This window comes from Oncorhynchus masou, chromosome 23 (genome assembly GCF_036934945.1).
Source record: "Oncorhynchus masou masou isolate Uvic2021 chromosome 23, UVic_Omas_1.1, whole genome shotgun sequence".
In the NCBI taxonomy this organism is placed as follows: Eukaryota; Metazoa; Chordata; class Actinopteri; order Salmoniformes; family Salmonidae; genus Oncorhynchus; species Oncorhynchus masou.
Window position 1 is genome coordinate 32,305,375 of NC_088234.1, and position 24,704 is coordinate 32,330,078.

The following is a 24,704-nucleotide window of genomic DNA, read 5'->3' on the forward strand; positions in this document are numbered from 1 at the left end:
CGCGCCAACAAAACAGAGGTTTTTGGATATAAAGAGGGACTTTACCGAACAAAACAAACATTTATTGTGAAACTGGGAGTCTTGTGAGTGCAACCATATGAAGATCATCAAAGGTAAGTGATTAATTGTATCGCTATTTCTGACTTTTGTAACTCCAACACTTGGCTGGTAACTGTTTAATGTTTTGTGTGCTGGGCGCTGTCCTCAGATAATCGCATGGTATGCTTTCGCCGTAACGCCTTTTTGAAATCTGACACCGCGGTTGGATTAACAAGTTATGCCGATGTATAACACTTGTATGCATTATTAATTTTATTATGAGTATTTCTGTTTTTGAATTTGGCGCTCTGCAATTTCACCGGATGTTGGCCAGGTGGGACGATAGCATCCCACATACCCATAAAAAGTTTTAATCCATTTTGAATTCAGGCTGTAACACAACAAAATATGGAATAGGTCAAGGGCATGAATACTTTCTGAAGGCACTGTAGCTATATTTATCCTATTATGTCCTTAGAGAGGTGACACTGGATTTCAGACCAGAGGCATAGCTCAAGCAAATAAAATAATATTGATAGAGTCTTCATTTGAACAGGATCTGGAATTTACTTGAGCTCACAAGCACCACATTTTTTCATGACTGATGTCACATTGTTTTGAAGATAGACAGTAGTGATAGGAGAATAACTTCAACCTAGTCCATGGTCAGGACCAATCTTAAGCAGGGAATGCCTAAGGACTTATAATTTGCGAAATTAAATTACAAACGGCTAAAACAGCAGGTGTATTATTTGACTTCATCCTCCCCTTCAGATATAAGATGGAAATGAAGACCTCATCTCACATGGGGGAATTGAGGTGCCCACAGTTTTTAGTGAGCTTAGTGACTCCATCCTCCCCTTCAGATATGAGATGGAAATTAAGACCTCATCTCACATGGGGGAATTGAGGTGCCCACAGTTTTTAGTGAGCTCAGTGACTTCATCCTCCCCTTCAGATATGAGATGGAAATTAAGACCTCATCTCACATGGGGGAATTGAGGTGCCCACAGTTTTTAGTGAGCTCAGTGACTTCATCCTCCCCTTTAGATATGAGATGGAAATTAAGACCTCACATGGGGGAATTGAGGTGCCCACAGTTTTTAGTGAGCTCAGTGACACAAGAAAAAAACAGAGCAGGGAGACTGGTAGACACCATGACTCACTGTCAGTGAGTGGTTCGTGGCACCTTAAATTGGAGAATGGGCTCATTGTAATGGCTAGAATGGGATGAATGGAATGGAATAGTATGGTATTAAACACACCCAACAAATGGTTGACCTGACAAATGGTGACCTGTGGATTGTGGACTACAAAGGGAAGCACAGCCGCCAGCTTCCCAGTGACACGAGCCTACCTGACGAGCTCAATCACTTGTTTGCTCGCTTCGAGGCAAGCAACACTGAGGCTTGCATGAGAGCATCAGCTCTTCCGGATGTCTGTGTGATCACACTCTGTAGCCAACGTGAGTAAGACCTTTAAAACTTCTTAAGGCAAGGGGGCAGTATTCGGAAGTTCGGATGACTGACGTGCCCAAAGTAAACTGCCTGTTACTCAGGCTAGGATATGCATATAATTGGTAGCATTGTATGGGAAACACTCTGAGGTTTCTAAAACTGTTAATATAATGTCTGTGAGTATTAGCAGACCTGATATGGCAGGCAAAAACCAGAGGAGAATCCATCCAAAATTATTTTTTTGTTGAGGTCATAGCCCATTCAACTGCTTGTCCATGGGATATTCAAAGGAATTCCTCCCAGATTGCAGTTCCTATGGCTTCCACTAGATGTCAACAGTTTTTAGAAAATGTTTCAGGCTTGTTTTTTGAAAAATGAGTTAGTAGTTGTAGTTTTTCAAGGTGGCTCTCATTTGGACTGTAGTCTTGTAGCGCGCGTGGATGAGGGCACACACTTCATTATTTATTTCCGGTATTGAACATACTACATTCCATATTAAACTGTATCATTTATTTACATATTAGGGTACCTGAGGATTGATTAGAAATGTCGATTGACTTGTTTGGGCGAAGATTATTGGTAACTTTGGGATTCCTTTGTCTACATGTTGAACGAGTGGAACGGGTGGATTACTGAACCAAACGCGCCAAATAAACTGACTTAAAGATATAAAGAAGGACTATCGAACAAAACAACCATTTGTTGTGTATCTGGGACCCTTGGGATTGCAAACAGAGGAAGATCTTCAAAGGTAATTGATTTATTTTATCGCTATTTCTGACTTTTGTGACGCCTATCATGGTTTGGAAAATTATTTTAATGTTGGTGTATGTGGGGAGCTGTGCTCAGATAATAACATGGTATGCTTTTGCCACTAAAGCCTTTTTTGAATCTGACAAAGAGGTTGGATTAACAAGAAGTTAAGCTTTAAAATGATGTAAGACACTTGTATTTTCATGAATGTTTAATATTAAGATTTTTGTATTTTGAATTTCGCGCTCTGCAATTTCACCGGATGATGTCGAGGTGGGGAGCTAGTGGCACGCCTAACCCATTCACAAGACTGTGGGGCCAGAAGGATTACCAGGACCTGTGTTCCGGACATGTGCTGACCAACTGGCAGGTGTCTTCAATGACATTTTCAACCTGTCCCTGATTGAGTCTGTAATACCAACATGTTTCAAGCAGACCACTATAGTCCCTGTGCCCAAGTACACAGAGGCAACCTGCCTAAATGACTACAGACCTGTAAGCATTCACGTCCATAGCCATGAAGTGCTTTGAAAGGCTGGTCATGGCTCACATCAACACCATTATCCCAGAAACTATAGACCCACTCCAATTTGCATACCGCCCAAACAGATCCAGAGATGATGCAATCTCTATTGCACTCCACACTGCCCTTTCACACCAGGACAAAAGGAACACCTATGTGAGAATGACTACAGCTCAGCGTTCAACACCATAGTACCCTCAAAGCTCATCACTAAGCTAAGGATCCTGGGACAAAACACCTTCCTCTGCAACTGGATCCTGGACTTCCTGACAGGCTGCCCCCAGGTGATGAGGGTAGGTAGCAACACATCTGCCACGCTGATCCTCAACACTGGAGCCCGTCAGGGATGCGTGCTCAGTCCCCTCCTGTTCTCCATGTTCACCCACGACTGCATGGCCAGGCACGACTCCAACACCATCATTAAGTTTGTAGAGAACACAACAGTGGTAAGCCTGATCACCGACAACGACGAGACAGTCTATAGGGAGGAGGTCAGAGACCTGGCTTGGTGGTGGCAGAATAACAACCTATCCCTCAATGTAACCAAGACTAAGGAGATGATTGTGGACTACAGGAAAAGGAGGTCCGAGCATGTCCCCCATTCTCATCGATGGGACTGTAGTGGAGCAGGTTGAGAGCTTCAAGTTCCTTGGTGTCCAAATCACCAACAAACTAGAATGGTCCAAACACACCAAGACAGTTGCGAAGAGGGCACGACAAAGCCTTTTCCCCCTCAGGATACTAAAAAGATTTGGCATGGGTCCTCAGATCTTCAAAAGGTTCTACAGCTGCAACATCGAGAGCATACTGGTTGCAGCACTGCCTGTTACGGCAACTGCTCGGCCTCCGATTGCAAGGCGTTACAGAAGGTAGTGCGTATGGCTCAGTACATCACTGGCGCTAACCTGCCTGCCATTCAGGACCTCTACATCAGGTGGTGTCAGAGGAAGGCCCAAAAAAAAGACCCCAGTCATAGACTGTTCTCTCTACTACTGCATGCCAAGCAGTGCTAGAGTGCCAAGTCTAGGACAAAAAGGCTCCTCAACAGTTTTTACCCCCAAGCCATAAGACTCCTGAACAGGCAATCAAATGGCTACCCGGACTATTTGCATTGTGTGCCCCCCCAACCCCTATTTTACGCTGCTGCTACTCTCTGTTGATCATGTATGCATAGTCACTTTAACTATACATTCATGTACATACTATCTCAATTAGCCCAACCAACCAGTGCACATTGGCTAACCGGGCTATCTGCATTGTGTCCCGCCACCTACCACCCGCCAGCCCCTCTTTTACGCTACTGCTACTCTCTGTTTATCATATACGCATAGTCACTTTAACCATATCTACATGTACATACTACCTCAATCAGCCTGACTAACCGGTGCCTGTATATAGCCTCGCTACTGTCACGGTCGTCCTCCTCTTCATCTGAAGAGGAGAGGCGAGAAGGATCGGAGGACCAAAATGCGGCGTGATATGTGTTCATGTTGAATGTTTTAATTAAAGAAAGAACTGAACACAGAAACACTATACAAAAAAAACAAAATTACAACCGTGAAGCTAATGCAAGCTGCGCTGAAACAAGCCATCAACATAGACAATCACCCACAAACAAACAGTGCAACCCAGGCTACCTAAGTATGATTCTCAATCAGAGACAACTAATGACACCTGCCTCTGATTGAGAACCATACTAGGCCGAAAAATAGAAATCCCAAATCAGAAAATCAAACATACACTGCCCACCCAACTCACGCCCTGACCATACTAAATAAATACAAAACAAAGGAAATAAAGGTCAGAATGTGACAGCTACTGTATACAGCCACACTACTGTTATTTTTCACTGTCTTTTTTACTGTTGTTTTTATTTCTTTACTTAGGTATTGTTCACTTAATACTTTTTTGTTTGTTGAAATTGCACTGTTGGTTAGAGTCTGTAAGTAAGCATTTCACTGTAAGGTCTACACCTGCTGTATTCGGCGCACGTGACAAATAAACTTTGATTTGATTTGAAATGTGGTAATTAGGGGGATGTACAGTGTGTGGGCCTTTCTGTTCTTTCCATGTGTTTGATACCATTCCATTCACTCTATTCCAGCCATTATTATGAACTATCCTCCCCTCACTAGGCTCCTATGGGGTACTGTATATGTTCACAGAGCCCTGGTCTGAAATAACAAGCAATATTCTGCTACAATAAATTACAATATAAAGTATAGGGCCCAAGCAACAGGTTTTAACCTGGGAATGTTATTTACAGCTCTAAGAGCTATACTGTAAGTCAGAGCAGCAAGTGACTTGAAGTACATTATACTACTGTACTGCTCTGAGAGGGATAGTAGTGGATAGTGCTACATTTATGGTAGAATGAAGACATATTCATTTCACAGTATCGGAATATAGGTTTTACGGTGTGTTCTATATTTATTTATCAAAGGGCCATGAAGAACATGGTTCTATTAGAATCCATTTATTGCAAAAACGTATGTGCAACAACTCAACCTCTCTCCATTGAGCGTTGGTCGAGTGACAGAAAGTCCTGGGTTAACCTAAAGAGGACCGGGATTATGAACACCCGTTAACTTTCTGGTATTGTTTGGAAGTGGAACCAGGCAAAGATAAAAACAAGGCATACCATGTCACTTTGTGTAAACATTAGTAGCAAGACAAGAATAGAGAAACAGTGTTGTGTATGTTGGATAACTTCTTACCTTCACTGAGTGGGTCCAGTGTGTGGATCATAAGCTGAAAGATGCTGTTTCTCATCAGGCTGTTGTGCAGGGAGGCTGAGCTGCCACCTCTCTGGAGCCGTGGCCTAGCCTGCAAAAGGAGGTCAACGCTGTCAAACAAACAATGGCACCATTACACAATCCTTTCAAGTCCTTGGCTGTTCCCCTAAGGAAATACCTGAAGGACAAAGGCTTGTGGTACCTGGTCACATGACTGGACAGTATTCCAGGTGTGACAAAACTAGGACATGCCTTGTTGTTTAGAAGGCAGAATATAGCTTTATTATAGACAGACTTCTTCCCATTTTAGCTACTGTTGCATCAACATGTTTTGACTATGACAGTTTACAATCCAGGGTTATTCCAAGCAGTTTCGTCACCTCAACTTGCTCAATTTCCACATTATTTATTACAATATTTAGTTGAGGTTCAGGGTTTAGTGAATGATTTGTCCCAAATACAAGGCTTTTAATTATAGAAATACTTAGGACTAACTTATTTATTGCCACCCATTCTAAAACTAGCCCCCTTTTAAGTATTGCAGTGATTTCACTCACTGTATTAGCTGACATGTACAGTGTTGAGTAATCCGCATACATAGACACACCGGATTTACTTAGAGCCAGTGACATGTCATTACTAAAGATTGAAAAGTGTAAGGGGTCTAGACAGCTGCACTGGGGAATTCCTGATTCTACCTTGATTGTGTTGGAGAGGCTTCCATTGAAGAATACCATCTGTGTTCTGTTAGACAGGTAACTCTTTATCCACAATATAGCAGGGGGTGTAAATCCATAACACATATGTTTTGCCATCAGCAGACTATGATCGATAATGTCAAAAGCCATACTGAAGTCTAACAAAACAGCTCCCACAATCATTTTATAATCCATTTCTCTCAGCCAATTTCTCCCAGACTCTCAACCAAACCTCAGCCAGTCATTTGTGTTAAATATCCTCCACTATAAGCATGCATATAGTCTGTCAATTCTTTTAATGTAAAATAGCATTGTATCTGGTCAAACAACATTTTATCCAAAAGCTTACAAAGGGTTGGTAACAGGCTGAATTGGTTTGCTATTTGAGCCAGTAAAGGGGGCCTTGCTATTCTTGAGTAGAGGAATGACTTTTGCTTCCCTTTCGGTCTGAGGGCACACAATTTACGTACAGTTGAAGTCGGAAGTTTACATACACTTAGGTTGGAGTCATTAAAAGTCATTTTTCAACCACTCCACAAATTTCTTGTTCAAACTATAGTTTTGGCAAGTCGGTTAGGATATCTACTTTGTGAATTACACAACTCATTTTTCCAACAATTGTTTACAGACAGATTATTTCACTTATAATTCATTGTGTCACAATTCAAGTGGGTCAGAAGTTTACATACAAGTTTACATACACAAGTTGACTGTGCCTTTAAACAGCTTGGAAAATTCCAAAATATTATGTCATGGCTTTAGTAGGTTGTGATAGGCTACTTGGCATCATTTGAGTCAATTGGAGGTGCACCTGTGGATGTATTTCAAGGCCTAGCTTCAAACTCAGTGCCACTTTACTTTAAATCATGGGAAAAACCAAAAGAAATCAGCCTTGACCCCAGAAGAAATGTGTAGACCTCCACAAGTCTGGTTCATGGGAGCAATTTCCAAACTCCTGAAGGTTCATCTGTACAACCAATAGTACACAAGTATAAGCACCATGGGACCATGCAGCCGTCATACCGCTCACGTTCTGTCTCCTAAAGATTAACTTACTTAAGTGTGAAAAGTGCAAATCAATCCCAGGGCCTTGTGAAGAAGCTGGAGGAAATATGGCCACAGTAAAACCAGTCCTATAATGACAAAACCTGAAAGGCCGCTCAGCAAGGAAGAAGCCCATGCACCGAAACCAGAGCAAAAAAAGTCGGACTACGGTTTGCAACTGCACATGGGGACAAAGACCACACTTTTTGGAGAAATGTCCTCTGGTCTGCTGAAACAAAAATAGAACTGTTTGTCCATAATGTCCATTGTTATGTTTGGAGGAAAAAGGGGAGGCTTGCAAGCCGAAGAACATCCCAACCGTGAAGCACGGGGGTGGCAGCATCATGTTGTGGGGGTGCTTTGCTGCAGGAGGGACTGGTGTACTTCTCAAAATAGATGGCATCATGAGGTAGGAAAATTATATGGATACATTGAAGCAACATCTCAAGACATCAGTCAGGAAGGGACTTCCAAATGGACAATGACCCCAAGCATACTTCCAAAGTTGTGGCACAATGGCCTAAGGACATCAAAGTCAAGGTATTGGAGTGGCCATCACAAAGCCCTGACCTCATTCCTATTGACAATTTTCGGGCAGAACTGAAAAAGCGTGTGCAAGCCAGGAGGCCTACAAACCTGACACAGTTACACCAGCTCTGTCAGGAGGTAGGGGCCAAAATTCACCCAATTTATTGTGGGAAGCTTGAGGAACGCTAGTCGATGCGTTTGGCCCAAGTTAAACAATTTAAAGGCAATACTACCAAATACTAATTGAGTGTATGTAAACTTCTGACCCACTGGGAATGTGATGAAAGAAATAAAATCTGAAATAAATCATTCTCTCTACTATTATTCTGACATTTCACATTCTTAAAATAAAGTGGTGATTCTAACTGACCTTAGACAAGACATTTTTAAAAGGATTAAATGTCAGGAGTTGTGAAAAACTGAGTTTAAATGTATTTGGCTAAGGTGTATGTCAACTTCCGACTTCAACTGTAGGCTTAGTTTGAAGATATAGCAAATAGGAGTGGCAATATTGTCCGCTATTTTCCGCAGTAATTTTCCATTCAAGTTGTCAGACCCAGGTGGCTTGTCATTATTGATAGACAACAATAATGTTTCATCTCTTCCACACTTACTTTTCGAAAATCAAAATTACAATGCTGGTCTTTAATAATTGGGACAGTTATACTTGGATGTGTAGTGTCGGCATGATGGAGCTGAGTTTGCCTTTTTGCAAACTCCAAAGCTTATTACTATCAGTCTTTATATATTTTATCTTTGTTTCACAGTATAGTGTATTATTTTTATTCAGTTTAGTCACATGAATTCTCAATTTGCAGAACATTTACCAATCGGTCGTGCAGCCACACTTATTTGCCATTCTTTTTGCCTCATCCCTCTCTTTAATTCCTCATCAATCCATGGGGATTTAACTGTTTTTACAGTCATTTTCTTAATGGGTGCATGCTTATTAGTAACTGGAACAAGCAGTTTCATAAATGTATCAAGTGCAGCATCTGGTTGCTCCTCATTACACACAACAGACCTGCAAATATTCTTTATATCCTCAATATAGGAATCATTACAAAATGTATTGTATGACCTTGTATATATATTATATTAGGTCCAGCTTTTGGAACTTTGGTTTCCCTAGATATGGCTACTATATTGTGATCACTACATCCGATGGATTTGGATACAGCTTTAAAGCAGATTTCTGCAACATTAGTAAAGATGTAATCAATACATGATTTAATTTAATTCCTGTGTTGTTTGTAAATACCCTGGTTGGTTGACTGATAACCTGAATCAAGTTTCAGGCACTGGTTACAGATTGAAGCTTTTTAATGAGTGGGCAGCTTGATGAAAGCCAGTCAATATTAAGGTCACCCAGAAAATATACCTCTTTGTTGAAAATCACATGCATTTCATACATATTATCCGGAAACTGACTTTTAGCACTTGATGGTCTATAGCAGCTTCCCTCAAGAATGGTGAGGCTAATGAACCTGTAGCCATATTACTTCAATAATATTTAACATGAGATGCTCTCTAAGCTTTACAGGAATCTGTCTCTGTATATAGGCTGCAACACCGCATTGCCGTTTCTGTCTGTTCTGTAGATGTTAAAGCCATGTATTGCTACCACTGTATCATTAAATGTAAATCTAAGTGAGTTTCAGAAAGTCAGAATATGAATGTCATCTGTTACTAGCAAGTTATTGATTTCATGAACCTTGTCACTTAGGCTATATATGTTAATGTAGTCTATTTTTATCACTTTTCTGGAATGCTAGATTTTTTATATTGCTTAACTAGGAAGCTTATTATTATTTACTGTATGTTTGAGCTGATAGTTCAGGGTGAGCTTCACACAGTGGACTTCCTACTAGGGCACACCACCTCAGTGCTAACAATATAATGCTGGTTCATAGACACATGATTACTGTATACAATAGCTATAGGATTGACAGAGGCATTCAGGGGAGTTAGAGGGACATAAAAGTTACTTTCATTGTGACTGCCAACACACCTGGGATTATGTACATTTTTTGCAGCATTACTACAACTCACTATTACAATGGTAGGGATTATCTAACCTGGGGTTGAGTCATTGATAAGTCATTGTCTCAACGCAGCCTTGAAATGTGTAGACAGAGTCTAGGAGTGAAGATAATTTGGATGGACTCTGTCATTCATGTAGAGCATCTTCTGTTTCCAAAAGGTGTCAAAGTTATCTATAAAAGATATTCCAACAGAGCTACAGCAAACTTTAGGCCAGGTGTGTAATGCTAGTAGCCTGCTAAATCTTTCACACACACGGCCCAACGTTGGTACCAGACCTTGAAATAATTACCAGCTTTTGGGAATTTTTCAGAGCTAGCCTTACTTTAAAATACATTTTCAGCAGTTCCGAGTTAGCCCTCCTAATGTCGTTTGACTCCACATAGACTATGACTGTGTCAGCTCCCGGTAGCTGTCGCAGAATGGTTGGAAGCAGCCTTGTTTTGCTCCAGGATAGCAAAGGGTTTTTGCCCCAGGAACTGAGATGTTTCTTACCATAGAGCTGCCGATGACGACAGCTAGTGCAATGGCCGACGAGGTCCGGCCATTCTTTCGCAAACCTCTCGAGGACTGAAGGGCGGTGGGACCCGATGGTCCCGAGCCAGCTGTAGTATACATTGTGGATAATGAATGAGATTGAGTATTAGACAGTCTCACGGTCTGATGAGGGGGAGCTCTGAGGATCTGAACCGGAGGTAGAAGCCACAGGAGAGGGAGACAGAACACACGGCGCAGGTACCTCCGGATCCGATCTCATATCAGAAGCCCCCAGGGAAGAAGGCGCCAGAACCTCTGGATCCAGGGCAGCGAAGCTGTTTCTAGACTCCAGTCTAGAGTCCAGTCCGGGCGTAACTTCGACAAGTAGGCCCCCGTTGCCAGAGGATGCTGTTTTCAACTTCCACGGCAAGTGACATATCTCCATGGCTGGTTGGTAGGATTGAGAACAGGAACATCCACCAAGTCATTCAGGAGCATCCTACTAACTCCATTCTCTAGGTAAGGGGAAGACTCCTTTGGGGAGGGATCCCTGCAGAGTGCCAGCCAGTCGGCTATGGAGAGCCGACACGGCATCGACACTTCTACCAGCCCAGAGCGACGTTCGGCTACTGAGGTAGAAGAGAAAGAAAATGTAGGTGGCCGTGGATTCCCCAGTAGCTTGTGTAAGTCTGCTACTTGTTTGCTCAGAGTAGCCACTTTGACCCTGTAGTCCTCTGCAAGCAAACAATTGCTATATTGAAAGTATGGGAGGTCCACATTTCCCCAGAATAAAGTAAATTAAGCACAGCTCCTGTAGCGTTGAATACATGTGTTAGCGTCCTCCGTTTGAAGCTGCAGGCTAACTAGGCTAGCTAAGCCAGCTGGGCTTCCTTGTCTCTCTACTTGACAGGGAATTCTCAACTTTTCTGAGAGAGAATTACACGGCTATTAAAACTGTCAGGACAAGGTAAGCCTACACCAAACACACAATTAATGTGAATGTTTGTAAAATTCCAATGTGAAAAATGGATTGTAACTGTGGCTAGAAAAACACATTTCGTCAACAAGTCTTCATGGGATTTCTGTTAATGTAGCCAATGGCAATGTCCGCTTTAGGTACAGTATATTGTCAGGAGCCGCTTGTGTATTTGACAGCTCTAACGCAGTTCCACCTCCAACACAGCAATCAAAGCCCTTTCTGACAGGTCTACTGTGCCCAATAGCATAATCTTTAATGAGACTCTGTTGCATATGATTCACCGTTCATCCTTTGCATGAAAGCCACAAGCTTTCATGATAAATGTAAGCTTAATTCAATAGCAGCTAATGCTGAAACAGGCACAAGGCCAGGGGTATCAGACAGAATGCACCACTCCATAGGTTAAAGCAACCGATTACAGCTAAAGTGGTCATCATGATATCGCCAAAATAGCCCAAATAGCCTTGCCAAGGTTACTCTGGTGGTTTGAGCTGATCTTGAGATATGTGGGATATCGGCCACCGTCATAGGCGTCAGCTGTTTTGAGTGTGCCCGCTTTGGCTGGCCTGTGGTGATGCTTCGGCCCAATCTGGAGGTGTCAGCTGCTAATTCTCAAGGCCATATGGTTGTGTGCGGGTTGGGACGCACAAGACTGTCTGCGCTGTGAAAGGCCATAAGTATGCAGCTTAGTGGAATCCGCTGAGACTTGTTCTTTTGCTGTTCAAAACAGTTTTGGGGTCTTTTTGGACAAAATGTAAAGTAAATATTTCATAGTTGCCTATATTGGTTATGAAGGACTTTTAGCAAAACACTCTCTGATCAAAAACTTTGTTTTAGCATTTTGGATATATTAACTGGTCTTCAAGTGTTTGAAACTGTAGGCATCATTGTATAATAACTCACAGTAGCACTAGTGATGTACTGAGAGAGTAATATTTGAATTGCAAAGACAGACCCAAGTGGAGCAGTGGTCTAAGGCATTGCATCTCGGTGCTAAAGGCGTCACTACAGTCCCTGGTTTGAATCCAGGCTGTGTCACATCCGGCCGTGATTGGGAGTCCTATTGGCCAGCGCACAATTGTCCCAGTGTTGTCTGGGTTTGGCCAAGGTAGGCCGTCATTGTAAATAAGAATTTGTTCTTAACTGACTTGCCTAGTTAAATAAAGGTTCAATAAAAAAGTTTTAAGACAGATACTACAGGCAGGTTGGACCCATAAAACAGAGAACGCATGGTTCTTGAGTACAGTATGGAAGGAGAGAAAGAAGTTAGACTAGCCATATAAACACAGACATAAACATAGACAAACCAGACAGGACCTACCGACAGCTTGCTCTCATCCTCTGGTGCCCCGGGACTCACAGCCTTCACATCGAAGAAAAGAGAGAGGGAGAAAGAAAAAGAGCACATAGATGTGAAGCATGCCTTACAATCCAGAGACAGGCAGATGAAGACAGTAGAGAGACATCAGTGTCATAGTGATGATGATTTGACGAGAATGGATTCAAGAGACCGACACCACTGCAATGCTGTGTCTACTGTATATCAGTCATTATATAGCTGACCAAGATAGGCTCCTGATTAAAAAACGTGTTTCTCAGCAGACTCTTGAGATGTATCAGCCACATGGAAAACCACTCAAGCTAAGGACAAATCAATGGGGAAAAAAGGGGTTATAGTAATGGCGGACATGCATGAAGATGGCCGCTCCCATGTACTCACCATGGTTGCCTCATTTGCTAAGTTATTGCTCTTCGATATGCTTTTTTTGTATCAGCATTGTTTAGCATACATGATCCCAATTCTAGCTCCAAGACGGCGGCATTAAAAAAAAAAGGTAGATTGTGCTGATTTATTAAAATCGATAGTTACATACTGCAATATTATTTTGGCCGATATTATATCGATACTTTGACTCCAAGTATCTATCTGTAAAAAAATATACAGTACATATTTTGTACTTTATTTTATGCTAAGTAGAGTTAGCTAGCGCTAATCGGCTGTACCTGCTCCAAAACTGGTATTTTTCATTCTATAGCTAGTTCTACATCTTTGTTTTAAATAGTGAGCCAACATGTTGTCATCACTTTTATTCCCAAGACTTATCAAAACAAACTTCTCAAGCATCTCTGCAGCAGACAACGACAATTTGAAAAAAATAGTGGATTGGGCTGATTTATTAAAATCGATACAGTGAGCAAAATGTTTGGAACATGAAATTGCAATAAAATTGCTGTATTGAACCGCAATACATATAGAATCGTGAAAATTGTGAGAATCGCAATACATATCATATCAGTAACTAAGAATTGTGATAAAAATCATATTGTGAGGTCCCTTAATTCCCAGCCCTAGACGTCATATCTGAATTCCTCCATCCTTATGCACCTTCAGTACTTCACCATTGAGCCTGATTAGTGCCATACAGTAATGCACAACTTGGCTGCCATAATTTGGTGGGTAAACCCATAACAGACTCTCGGGTTTCTAGATTCCAATCCTCTACTAGGTTAAGTTAAGCCTAGAATTCTGTAATACAAGCTATTAAAATAGAACCGACCTTTGACATGACCAGGGGATGTACGATGGCTCCAAAAGAACTGGGACAGTGACCATTTTTGTTGTTGTTTTGGCTCTGTACTCTCGCACTTTGGACATTAAATGATATAATGACGATGAAGTTAAAATGCAGACTGTCAGCTTTAATTTGGAGGGTATTTTCATCCATATCTGGTGAACCATTTAGAAATTACATAACTTCTTGTACATAGTTCCCCATTTTAGGGGACCAAAAGTATTGATACAAATTCAGATATACAGTGCATTCAGAAAGTATTAAGACCCCTTAACTTTTTTCACATATTGTTATGTTACAGCCTTATTCTAAAATGAATTAAATAGTTTGTTTCCTCATCAATCTACACACTAAACCGTATAATGACAAAGCAAAAACCGGTTTTTAGAAATGTTAGCAAATTACTTTTTTTTTTAAATACAGAAATATTACATTTACATAAGTATTCAGACCCTTTACTCAGTACTTTGTTGAAGCACCATCGGCAGCGATTAAAGCCTTGAGTCTTCTTGGGTATGACGCTACAAGCTTGACACACCTGTATTTGGGGAGTTTCTCCCATTCTTCTCTGCAGATCCTCTCAAGCTCTGTCAGGTTGGATGGGGAGCATCGCTATACATTTATTTTCAGATTTCTCCAGAGATGTTCGATTGGGTTCAAGTCCGAGCTCTGGCTGGGCCACTCAAGGACATTCAGAGACTTGTCCCGAAGCCACCCCTGCAATGTCTTGGCTGTGTGCTTAGGGTCGTTGTCCTGTTGGAAGTTGAATCTTCGCGCCAGTCTTTGGTCCTGAGCTCTCTGGAGCAGGTTTTCATCGAGGATCTCTCTGTACTTTGCTCCATTCATCTTTCCCTCAAACCATGACGAGACTCCCAGTTCCTGCTGCTGAAAAACATCCACACAGCATGATGCTGCCACCACCATACTTCACTGTTGGGATGGTGCCTGGTTTCCCCCAGATGTGACACTTGGCATTCAGGCCAAAAAGTTCACTCTTTGTTTCATCATGCCAGATAATCTGGTTTCTCATGGTCAGAGTCATTTAGGTGCCTTTTGGCAAAATCCAAGCAGGCTGCTGTGCCTTTTACTGAGGAGTGGCTTCCGTTTGGCCACTCTAACATAAAGGCCAGATTGGTGGTGTGCTGCAGAGATGGTTGTCCTTCCGGAAGTTTCTCCCATTTCGACAGAGGAACTCTGGAGAGCTGTCAGAGTGACCATCGGGTTCCTGGACACAATCCTGTTTCAGAGCTATACAGACATTTCCTTCAACCTCATGGCAGGACGCTTAAGCTAACGTAGGTTAATGTGATTAGTACAGCACAGAGTACAAAGTACAGCACAGACCAGACAGCTAACCGTAAATGTGATACATTTAATAATGTGCATAGAGTATACAAAACATTATGAAAATTATGATGTTTTTTCCATGACATAGACTGATCAGGTGAAAGCTATGATCCCTTATTGATGTCACTCGTTAAATCCACTTCAATCAGTGTAGATAAAGGAAAGGAGACAGGTTAAAGAAGGATTTTTAAGCCTTGAGACAATTGAGACATTTTTTTTTTCACCTTTATTTAACCAGGTAGGCTAGTTGAGAACAAGTTCTCGTTTACAACTGCGACCTGGCCAAGATAAAGCAAAGCAGTGCAACAGAAACAACAACACAGAGTTACACATGGAATAAACAAGCGTACTGTCAATAACACAATAGAAAAAAAAAATAAAGTCTATATACAGTGTGTGCAAATGGCATGAGGAGGTATGGCAATAAATAGGCAAAGTAATTACAATTTAGCATATTAACACTGGAGTGATAGATGAGCAGATGATGATGAGCAGATGATGGTGTGTAAGTAGTGATACTGGTGAGCAAAAGAGCAGCAAAGTAAATAAAAACAATATGGGGATGAGGTAGGTAGATTGGGTGGGTTATTTACAGATGGACTATGTACAGCTGCAGCGATCGGTTAGCTGCTCAGATAGCTGATGTTTAAAGTTAGTGAGGGAAATGTAAGTCTCCAGCTTCAGTGATTTTTTTTCAGTACGCTCCAGTCACTGGCAGCAGAGAACTGGAAGGAAAGGCGACCAAAGGAGGTGTTGGCTTTGGGGATGACCAGTGAGATATACCTGCTGGAGCGCGTGCTACGGGTGGTTGTTGTTATCGTGACCAGTGAGCTGAGATAAGTCGGAGCTTTACCTAGCATAGACTTATAGATGACCTGGAGCCAGTGGGTCTGCCGACAAATATGTAGCGAGGGCCAGCCGGCTAGAGCATACAGGTCGCAGTGGTGGGTGGTACAGTGGGGCAAAAAAGTATTTAGTCAGCCACCAATTGTGCAAGTTCTCCCACTTAAAAATATGAGACAAAATGAAAAAAAAAATCCAGAAAAATCACATCACATCCAGTGTTTTACTTGCTATATTGTATTTACTTTGCCACCATGGCCTTTTTTTGCCTTTACCTCCCTTATCTCACCTCATTTGCTCACATCGTATATAGACTTGTTTATACTGTATTATTGACTGTATGTTTGTTTTGCTCCATGTGTAACTCTGTGTCGTTGTATGTGTCGAACTGCTTTGCTTTGTCTTGGCCAGGTCGCAATTGTAAATGAGAACTTGTTCTCAACTTGCCTACCTGGTTAAATAAAGGTGAAATAAATAAAAATAAATAAACATTGTAGGATTTTTTTATGAATTTATTTGCAAATTATGGTGGAAAATAAGTATAGGCCTCTCTCATCTTTTTAAGTGGGAGAACTTGCACAATTGGTGGCTGACTAAATACTTTTTTTCCCTACTGTATAAGGCGCTTTGGTAACGAAACGGATGGCACTGTGATAGACTGCATCCAATTTGCTGAGTAGAGTATTGGAAGTTATTTTGTAGGTGACATCGCCGAAGTCGAGGATCGGTATGAGAGTCAGTTTTACTCGGGCTTTGTTGCGAAATAGAAAGCCGATTCTAGATTTGATTTTGGATTGGAGATGTTTGATATGAGTCTGGAAGGAGAGTTTACAGTCTAGCCAGACACCTAGGTATTTGTAGTTGTCCACATATTCTAGGTCAGAACCGTCCAGAGTAGAGGTTGACCGATTAACCGGAATGGCTGATTAATTAGGGCCGATTTCAAGTTTTCACAACAGTCGGAAAACGGTATTTTGGGGCGCAGATTTGACAATTTAATAACAGTTAACTAGTCCAACGCAATAACGACCTGCCTCTCTCTCATTGCACTCCACAAGGAGACTGCCTGTCACACGAATGCAGTAAGCCAAGGTAAGTTTCTATCTAGCATTAAACTTATCTTATAAAAAACAATCAATCATAATCACTAGTTAAGTATACATGGTTGATGATATTACTAGATATTATCTAGCGTGTCCTGCGTTGCATATAATCTGACTGAGCATACAAGTATCTAAGTATCTGACTGAGTGGTGGTAGGCAGAAGCAGGCGCGTAAACATTCATTCAAACAGCACTTTTGTGCGTTTTGCCAGCAGCTCTTCGTTGTGCGTCAAGCATTGCGCTGTTTATGACTTCAAGCCTATCAACTCCCGAGATGAGGCTGGTATAACAAAAGTGAAATGGCTAGCTAGTTAGCGCACGCTAATAGCGTTTCAAACGTCACTCGCTCTGAGTTTTCTAGTAGTTGTTCCCCTTGCCCTGCAAGGGCTGCGGTTTTGTGGAGTGATGGGTAACAATGCTTCGAGGGTGGCTGTTGTCAATGTGTTGCTGGTTTGCTTTATCTTGGCCAGGTCGCAGTTGCAAATGAGAACTTGTTCTCAACTAGCCTACCTGGTTAAATAAAGGTGAAATAAAATAAAAAATAAAACTTTGTTTTTGCATTATTTAAACCAAATTGAACATTATTTTCATTATTTAATTGAGGCTAAATTGATTTTATTGATGTATTATATTAAGTTAAAATAAGTGTTAATTCAGTATTGTTGTAATTGTCCTTATTACAAATACAATTTTTTTTTTTTTTAATCAGCAGCCACTTTTTTGGTCCTCCAATAATCGGTATTGGCGATGAAAAATCATACCTCGACCTCTAGTCCAGAGTAGTCCAGAGTAGTGATGCTAGTCGGGCGGGCGGATTTGGGCAGCGAACAGTTGAAAAGCATGCATTTGGTTTTGCTAGTGTTTAAGAGCAGTTGGAGGCCACAGAAGGAGTGTTGTATGGCATTGAAGCTCATTTGGAGGTTAGTTAACATAGTGTCCAAAGAAGGGCCAGATGTATACAGAATGGTGTCGTCTGCATAGAGGTGGATCAGGGAATCACCAGCAGCAAGAGCGACATCGTTGATATATACAGAGAAATTCAACCCTGTGGTACCCCCATAGAGACCGCCAGAGGTCCGGACAACAGGCCAGATTGTGTATGGATTGTGTATGTGTGCCATTCCGAGGGTGAATGGGAAAGACAAAAGATTTAAGTGCCTTTGAACAGGGTATGGTAGTAGGTGCCAGGCACACCGGTTTGTTTCAAGAACTGCAACGCTGCTGTGGTTTTCACACTCAACAGTTTCCTGTGGGTATCAAGAATGGTCTACCACCCAAAGGACATTCAGACAACACAACTGTGAGAAGCATTGGAGTTAACATGGGCCAGCATACCTGTGGAACACTTTCGACACCTTGTAGAGTCCATGCCCAACAAATTGAGGCTGTTCTGATGGCAATATTAGTGTTCTTAATGTTTTGTACAATCAGTGTAAACTCAACTCATATTACAACCCAGATCAGTCCACCAACAAAGTTTGTTTTAATCAAAGTAAGCACCCTGACAGTAGCCTAAGCACCCTCCTCGTATCTTCTATCCTTTGCCTAGACCTGGACCTATACACGAACATGCAACAAAAAAATAGGGAGTGAACGATTTACAAAAATGTTTAAGCTACTTTTTTTACCACAAGGATACAGGCTACAATTTGTGTTAACTTCATCGGGATCGGTGTTCTGCGGGAGGGTTAAGCTAACGTAGGCTAATGCGTTTAGCATGGGGTTGTAAGTAAAAATAACATTACCCAGGACATAGACATATCTGATATTGGCAGAAAGCTTAAATTCTTGTTAATTTAACTGCACTGTCCAATTTACAGTAGCTATCACAGTGAAATACCATGCTATTGTTTGAGGAGAGTGGACAATTTTGAACATGAAAAGTTGTTAATAAACAAATTAGGCACATTTGGGCAGTCTTGATACAACATTTTGAACAGAAATGCAATAGTTCGTTGGATCAGTCTAAAACTTTGCACAATACACTGCTGCCATCTAGTGGACAAAATCTAAATTGCACCTGTGCTGGAATAATACATTATGGCCTTTCTCTTGTTGTTTTTTTCTTTGTATTATCTTTAATCAGATCTACTGTGTTATATTCTCCTACACTCCTTTCACATTTCCACAGACTTCAAAGTGTTTCCCTTCTAATAGTACCAATAATGATGCATATCCTTGCTTCAGGGCATGAGCTACAGGCAGTTAGATTTGGGTATGTCATTTTAGGCGAAAATTGAAAAAATTATCCTTTGAAATGTGCCTGTGGGATGATTTCAGGCAAATTAATGGAATAGTTTCTTATCCATTTATTTTCACCTATTTATTAATCCACGGAGACTGTGATTGGCCACTGAATATCAACAAGTAAGATACAGACGAGACACGTTACCCAACTCATTCAGAAAATGAATGAGTTGGGTAAAATATACAGTACCAGACAAATGTTTGGACACACCTACTCATTCAAGGATTTTTATTTATTTTTACATCAAAACTATGAAATATTATTCCAAGTAACAGACATCTCAACATCAACTGTTTAGAGGAGACTGCGTGAATCAGGCTTTCATGGTCGAATTGCTAAAAAGAAACCACGACTAACGGAGAAGAAGAAGAGACTTGCTTGCGCGAAGAAACACCAACAAAGGACAGTAGACAGGTGGAAAATCTTTGGTCTGATGACTCCAAATTAGAGATTTCTGGTTCCAAACACCATGTTTTTGTGAGACGCAGAGTAGGTAAACAAACGATCTCCACATGTGTGGTTCCCACCGTGAAGCAGGGAGGAGGAGGTGTGATGGTGTGGGGGTGCTTTGCTGGTGACACTGTCAGTGATTTATTTAGAATTCAAGGCACACTTAACCTGCACAGCATTCTGCAGCAATTCACCATCCCATCTGGTTTGCGTTTAGTGGGACTTTCCTTTGTTTTTCAACAGCACAATGACCCAACACACCTACAGGTAAGGGCTATTTGACCAAGGAGAGTGATGGAGTGCTGCATCAGATGACCTGGCCTTCACAATCACCTGACCTCAACCCAATTGAGATGGTTTGGGATGAGTTGAACCGCAGAGTGAAGGAAAAGCAGCCAACAAGTGCTCAGCATATGTGGGAACTCCTTCAAGATTGTTGGAAAAGCGTTGCAGGTGAAGCTCGTTGAGAGAATGCCAAGAGCGTGCAAAGCTGTCATCAAGGCAAATGTGGCTACTAATTATATTTTGAATGTTTAAAGCTTTTTTGGTTACTACATGATTCCATATGTGTTATTTCATAGTTTATGTCTTCACTATTAATCTACAACGTAGAAAATAGTAAAAATAAAGAAAAATCATTGAATGAGTAACTTTTGACCGGTAGTGTATATAAATTGCATTTGGAAGATATTCAGACACCTTGATTTTTTCCACATGTTGTTACGTTTCATGAGCTGAAATAAAAGATCCCTAAAATGTTCCATATGCCCAAAAAGTTGATTTCTCTAAAATGATGTGCACAAATTGGTTTACATCCCTGTTATTGAGCATTTCTCCACCTGACAGGTGTGTCATATCAAGAAGCTGATTAAACAGCATGATCATTACACCTAATTTTAGGCGTATATAGATTGGAACATATACGGACAACACACACTGCACATATTGTGCTGGGGAAAAGGCCACTCTAAAATAGTTATGTCTGTAATAAAGCCCTTTTGTGGAGAAAACCTCATTCTGATTGGATGGGTCTGGCTCCAAAGTGGGTGGGCCTATGCCCTCCAAGTCCCACCCATGGCTGCGTCCCTGTCCAGTCATATGAAATCCATAGATTAGGGTCTAATGAATTTATTTAAATTGACTGATGTCCTTATATGAACGGTAACTGAAATTTTTGCATGTTGCGTTTATATATTTTTTCAGCATAGTTTGGGTAAAATGTGTATATTTATGTTGTATATACAAAGGTGCATTTGTAAAAGAGACCTACAGTTGAAGTCGGAAGTTTACATACACTTAGGTAGGAGTCATTAAAACTCATTTTTCAACCACTCCACAAATTTCTTGTTAACAAACTATAGTTTTGGCAAATCGGTTAGGACATCTACTTTGTGCACGAACAAGTCATTTTTCCAACAATTGTTTACAGACAAATTATTTCACTTATAATTCACTGTATCACAATTCCACTGGGTCAGAAGTTTACATACACTAAGTAGGCCATGCCTTTAAACAGCTTGGAAAATTCCAGAAAATTATGTCATGGCTTTAGAAGCTTCTGATAGGCTAATTGACATCATTTGAGTCAATTGGAGGTGCACCTGTGGATGTATTTCAAGGCCTACCTTCAAACTCAGTGCCTCTTTGCTTGACATCATGGGAAAATCTAAAGAAATCAGCCAAGACCTCAGAAAGTCCGTGATCCGCTTGTTTAGTATGGCTGGAATTGAGGGAGTAGAAGTGTGTAGGGCTCATGCGAGGATCGAATGAGCATCCCCATCACAGGGTTCCAACACCTAAACATTTTATCTAACAAAAGGACCTAGAGCTCCCTTTTAGTCCAGATTCATCAGGACTGAACTGCTAAAACCTTCCTTAGTCATTCCATATCTGTTGAATAATCCCTGATTTAGAATAAATCCACTTAAATTCTCTGTACCTTTGTTAAAGGACACCCATAGAGGCAGATGGAACAGGAAAATATGCAAGATAATACTGCTTTGCTCATTAAGCCAGTGTTAAATATCATGACTAATAATCACATAGGGAGATTAGCATGTCCTCTGGAGTCACTGTGAGTGCTAATCCCGACAGCTCTGGTCCCAGTTCTTATGTAATGTCACATCAGGATCATTCCTGGAAACGGATTATGGATTATTATGTGTAAAACTGACCTCCTGTTCCTCCTGTGCAACTTCTGCTATCCATTAAAAGTCCTAAAAGTAGAAGAATCGTAGTGAACTGAATTTTACATCCACTCATTCAAATATGAGGGGATTAGCTCGTGGGACAGCAGTAGCCTAAGAGGCTTTAGGGAGGAGGACTTCCGTTTGCTGGTTCAAGCACGGGGCCGTGCGACACAAGAATGGAACTGAACTGACAGCTGGAAGGCTGCTGGTCTCTGATACCATGTATAGGGCTCTGTGTTTTGGGCAATTAAATGAGGCACAGTGTATTTACAGCATTATCCCGCTAGTGTCTCCAATCAATCAATTAATCAATCAATGTATGTTTGTGTAGTATTTGTAGATTTGTGATTCTACACCTCACTTTGCTTATGCTGATCCTCTCCAACAAACTCAATCTCTGGTCATCGGAAATTGTAAAAATGAGTAAATTAGGGGCAGTTAAAAGGGAAAGTCAGTGAAACCAACCATGGAAGTACAAAGAAAAGAATAGATAGGCTAATTCAAGATCAGATTATCGCTTGAAAAATAAAGTGTCAATACCCTGCTGGGGTGCTTGTTGCAGGTAACAATACAGTATATGCTGCAAAACTATTACAATACCTTAGACTAAAAAATAAACCGTGCAATAGACCGCCATCTGAAGTCAAGAAATAAAACAAATGAAAAAGCATCTCCATAATTACAGACGAATCCAATGACACAAATGGCCAATAGCCTATGTTGTCATTTTGTGTCTTCCAAAAAAGAGCTGGGTGAAGAAGTAAAAGTTGTTCTGGATGTTAAAGTGTATTTACAGTCAGTTAATATTCAACAGTGTTCGAAAGTACAGCACAGAGCAGTTCATCGTAAAAGTGTGCAACACTTAATCAGGTTATTGATAAACTCAACACATATTACAACCCGGATCAGTGCAAAAGAAAGTTTGTTTCAATCAACCACCTCCCCAATTTAAGGCAATAAGGTTTTTGATCGCCAACAAGTGATCATTTTGAAAGTAAGCACCCTCCAGTTATATTATATTCCTGGCCTGGTTTCAACAAAGAATGTTACAGAGAAATGGACCAATACCCACAGCATGGAAACCAAAATGTGGATTGAACGATTTATGCAACTGTAGGTAATTTTTTAGTCACTTCAGTGCCTTGCAAAAGTATTCATCCCTCTTGGCGTGTTTCCTATTTTGTTGCATTACAACCTGTGATTTACATATATTTTTATTTGGATTTCATGTAACGGACATACACAAGATAGTCCAAATTGGTGAAGTGAAATGGCAAAAAAATACTTGTATAAAAAAATTACTTACAAAAAATGGAAAAGTGGTGCGTGCGTATTCACTCCCTTTGCTATGAAGCCCCTAAATATGATCTGATACAACCTTCAGAAGTCACATAATTAGTTAAATCAAGTCTACCTGTGTGCAATTGAAGTGTCACATGATCTCATATATACACCGGTTCTGACATGCCCCAGGGACTGCACCACCAAGCAAGCGGCACCATGAAGACCAAGGAGTTCTCCAAACAGGACAGGGACAAAGTTGTGGAGAAGTACAGATCAGGGTTGGGTTATATCCATTAATTAAATCCATTATTAAAAAATGGAAAGAAGGGCCTCCCGAGTGGCACAGTGTGCCACTAGAGATTCTGGGTTCGACTCCAGGCTGGCTGTCACAGGAGGCCCATGGGGCGGCGCACAATTGAACCAGCGTCGTCCGGGTTTGACCGGCACTAGTGACTCCTGTGGCGGGCCGGGCGCAGTGCACGCTGACACGGTTGCCAGGTGTTCAGTGTTGCCTCCGACACATTGGTGCGGCTGGCTTCAGGGTTGGATAGGCATTTTATCAAGAAGCAGTGCGGCTTAGTTGAATTGTGTTTCGGAGGATGCATAAGAACTATCTAGATGCGCTGCATCTGCATTTTTTATTTTATTTAACCCTTATTTTGACAGCGAGTCAATGCTGAGACCAAGGTCTATTTTCCAGATGAGCCCTGTTTAGCACACCTATACATATCAAAATAAAATATACACATTAAACTACACACGTAGGCATGAAGATGTTGAGCAGCAAGACTGAGCTGTTTTTCGCCTCTGCCACAAGGCTTCTTAGATTTGCCTTGAGAAGATAATAATAATGATCTTCACGGAAAGGCACAACAAGTCAAAAAGCTACCCACTTGCTAATTAGTAGCCCCTTCAATTTTCTAAAAAGCACAACTAATTACAGGAGACGCCACATCACTGATTTCCCACAAGGCAATGCTCCACATGCCCACAGCACTAATCCAAATTGCTCTCCCTCCAATCAGGCTGCTCTTGTTGATTGGAGGCCAGATAAATAACACTGTCATCTTCACAAATGCATGCTTCAAGCAAATACATTTATTGATCAGTATTAGTATATTAGTTCACAGGCAATACATTGGTTGATGTTGCTGTTTTTAATGAATGATTCTGCTGCAAAACCTACTTCCCCCTAAGGGATAATAACACTTTATACAACTATTACTACTGGGCAGTGGTGTAAAGTACTTAAGTAAAAAATACTTTAAAGTACTAATTAAGTAATTTTGGGGAGTCTAATATTAAGCGAACCATATGTCACTATTTTCTTGTTTTTTAAATTCATGGATAGCCAGGGGCACACTCCAACATTCAGATACAATTTACAAACG

At 41.1% G+C, this 24,704-nt stretch overlaps 1 protein-coding gene across 4 annotated transcripts in view; it reads right to left on the reverse strand.

Moving 5' to 3' along the window:
* Positions 1-24,704, reverse strand: part of LOC135510754 (sodium/potassium/calcium exchanger 2-like) — a 204,823-nt gene that overhangs the window by 115,037 nt on the left and 65,082 nt on the right. For 3 of the 4 annotated variants that reach the window (XM_064931932.1, XM_064931931.1, XM_064931928.1), the window contains exons 3-4: positions 12,598-12,639; positions 5,490-5,598 (exon numbers count right to left, since the gene is read on the reverse strand). In XM_064931932.1, the coding sequence (XP_064788004.1) occupies positions 5,490-5,598; positions 12,598-12,639 (151 nt within the window). The remainder of the gene's footprint in view (positions 1-5,489; positions 5,599-12,597; positions 12,640-24,704) is intronic. The other variant, XM_064931930.1, reaches the window with a different exon arrangement.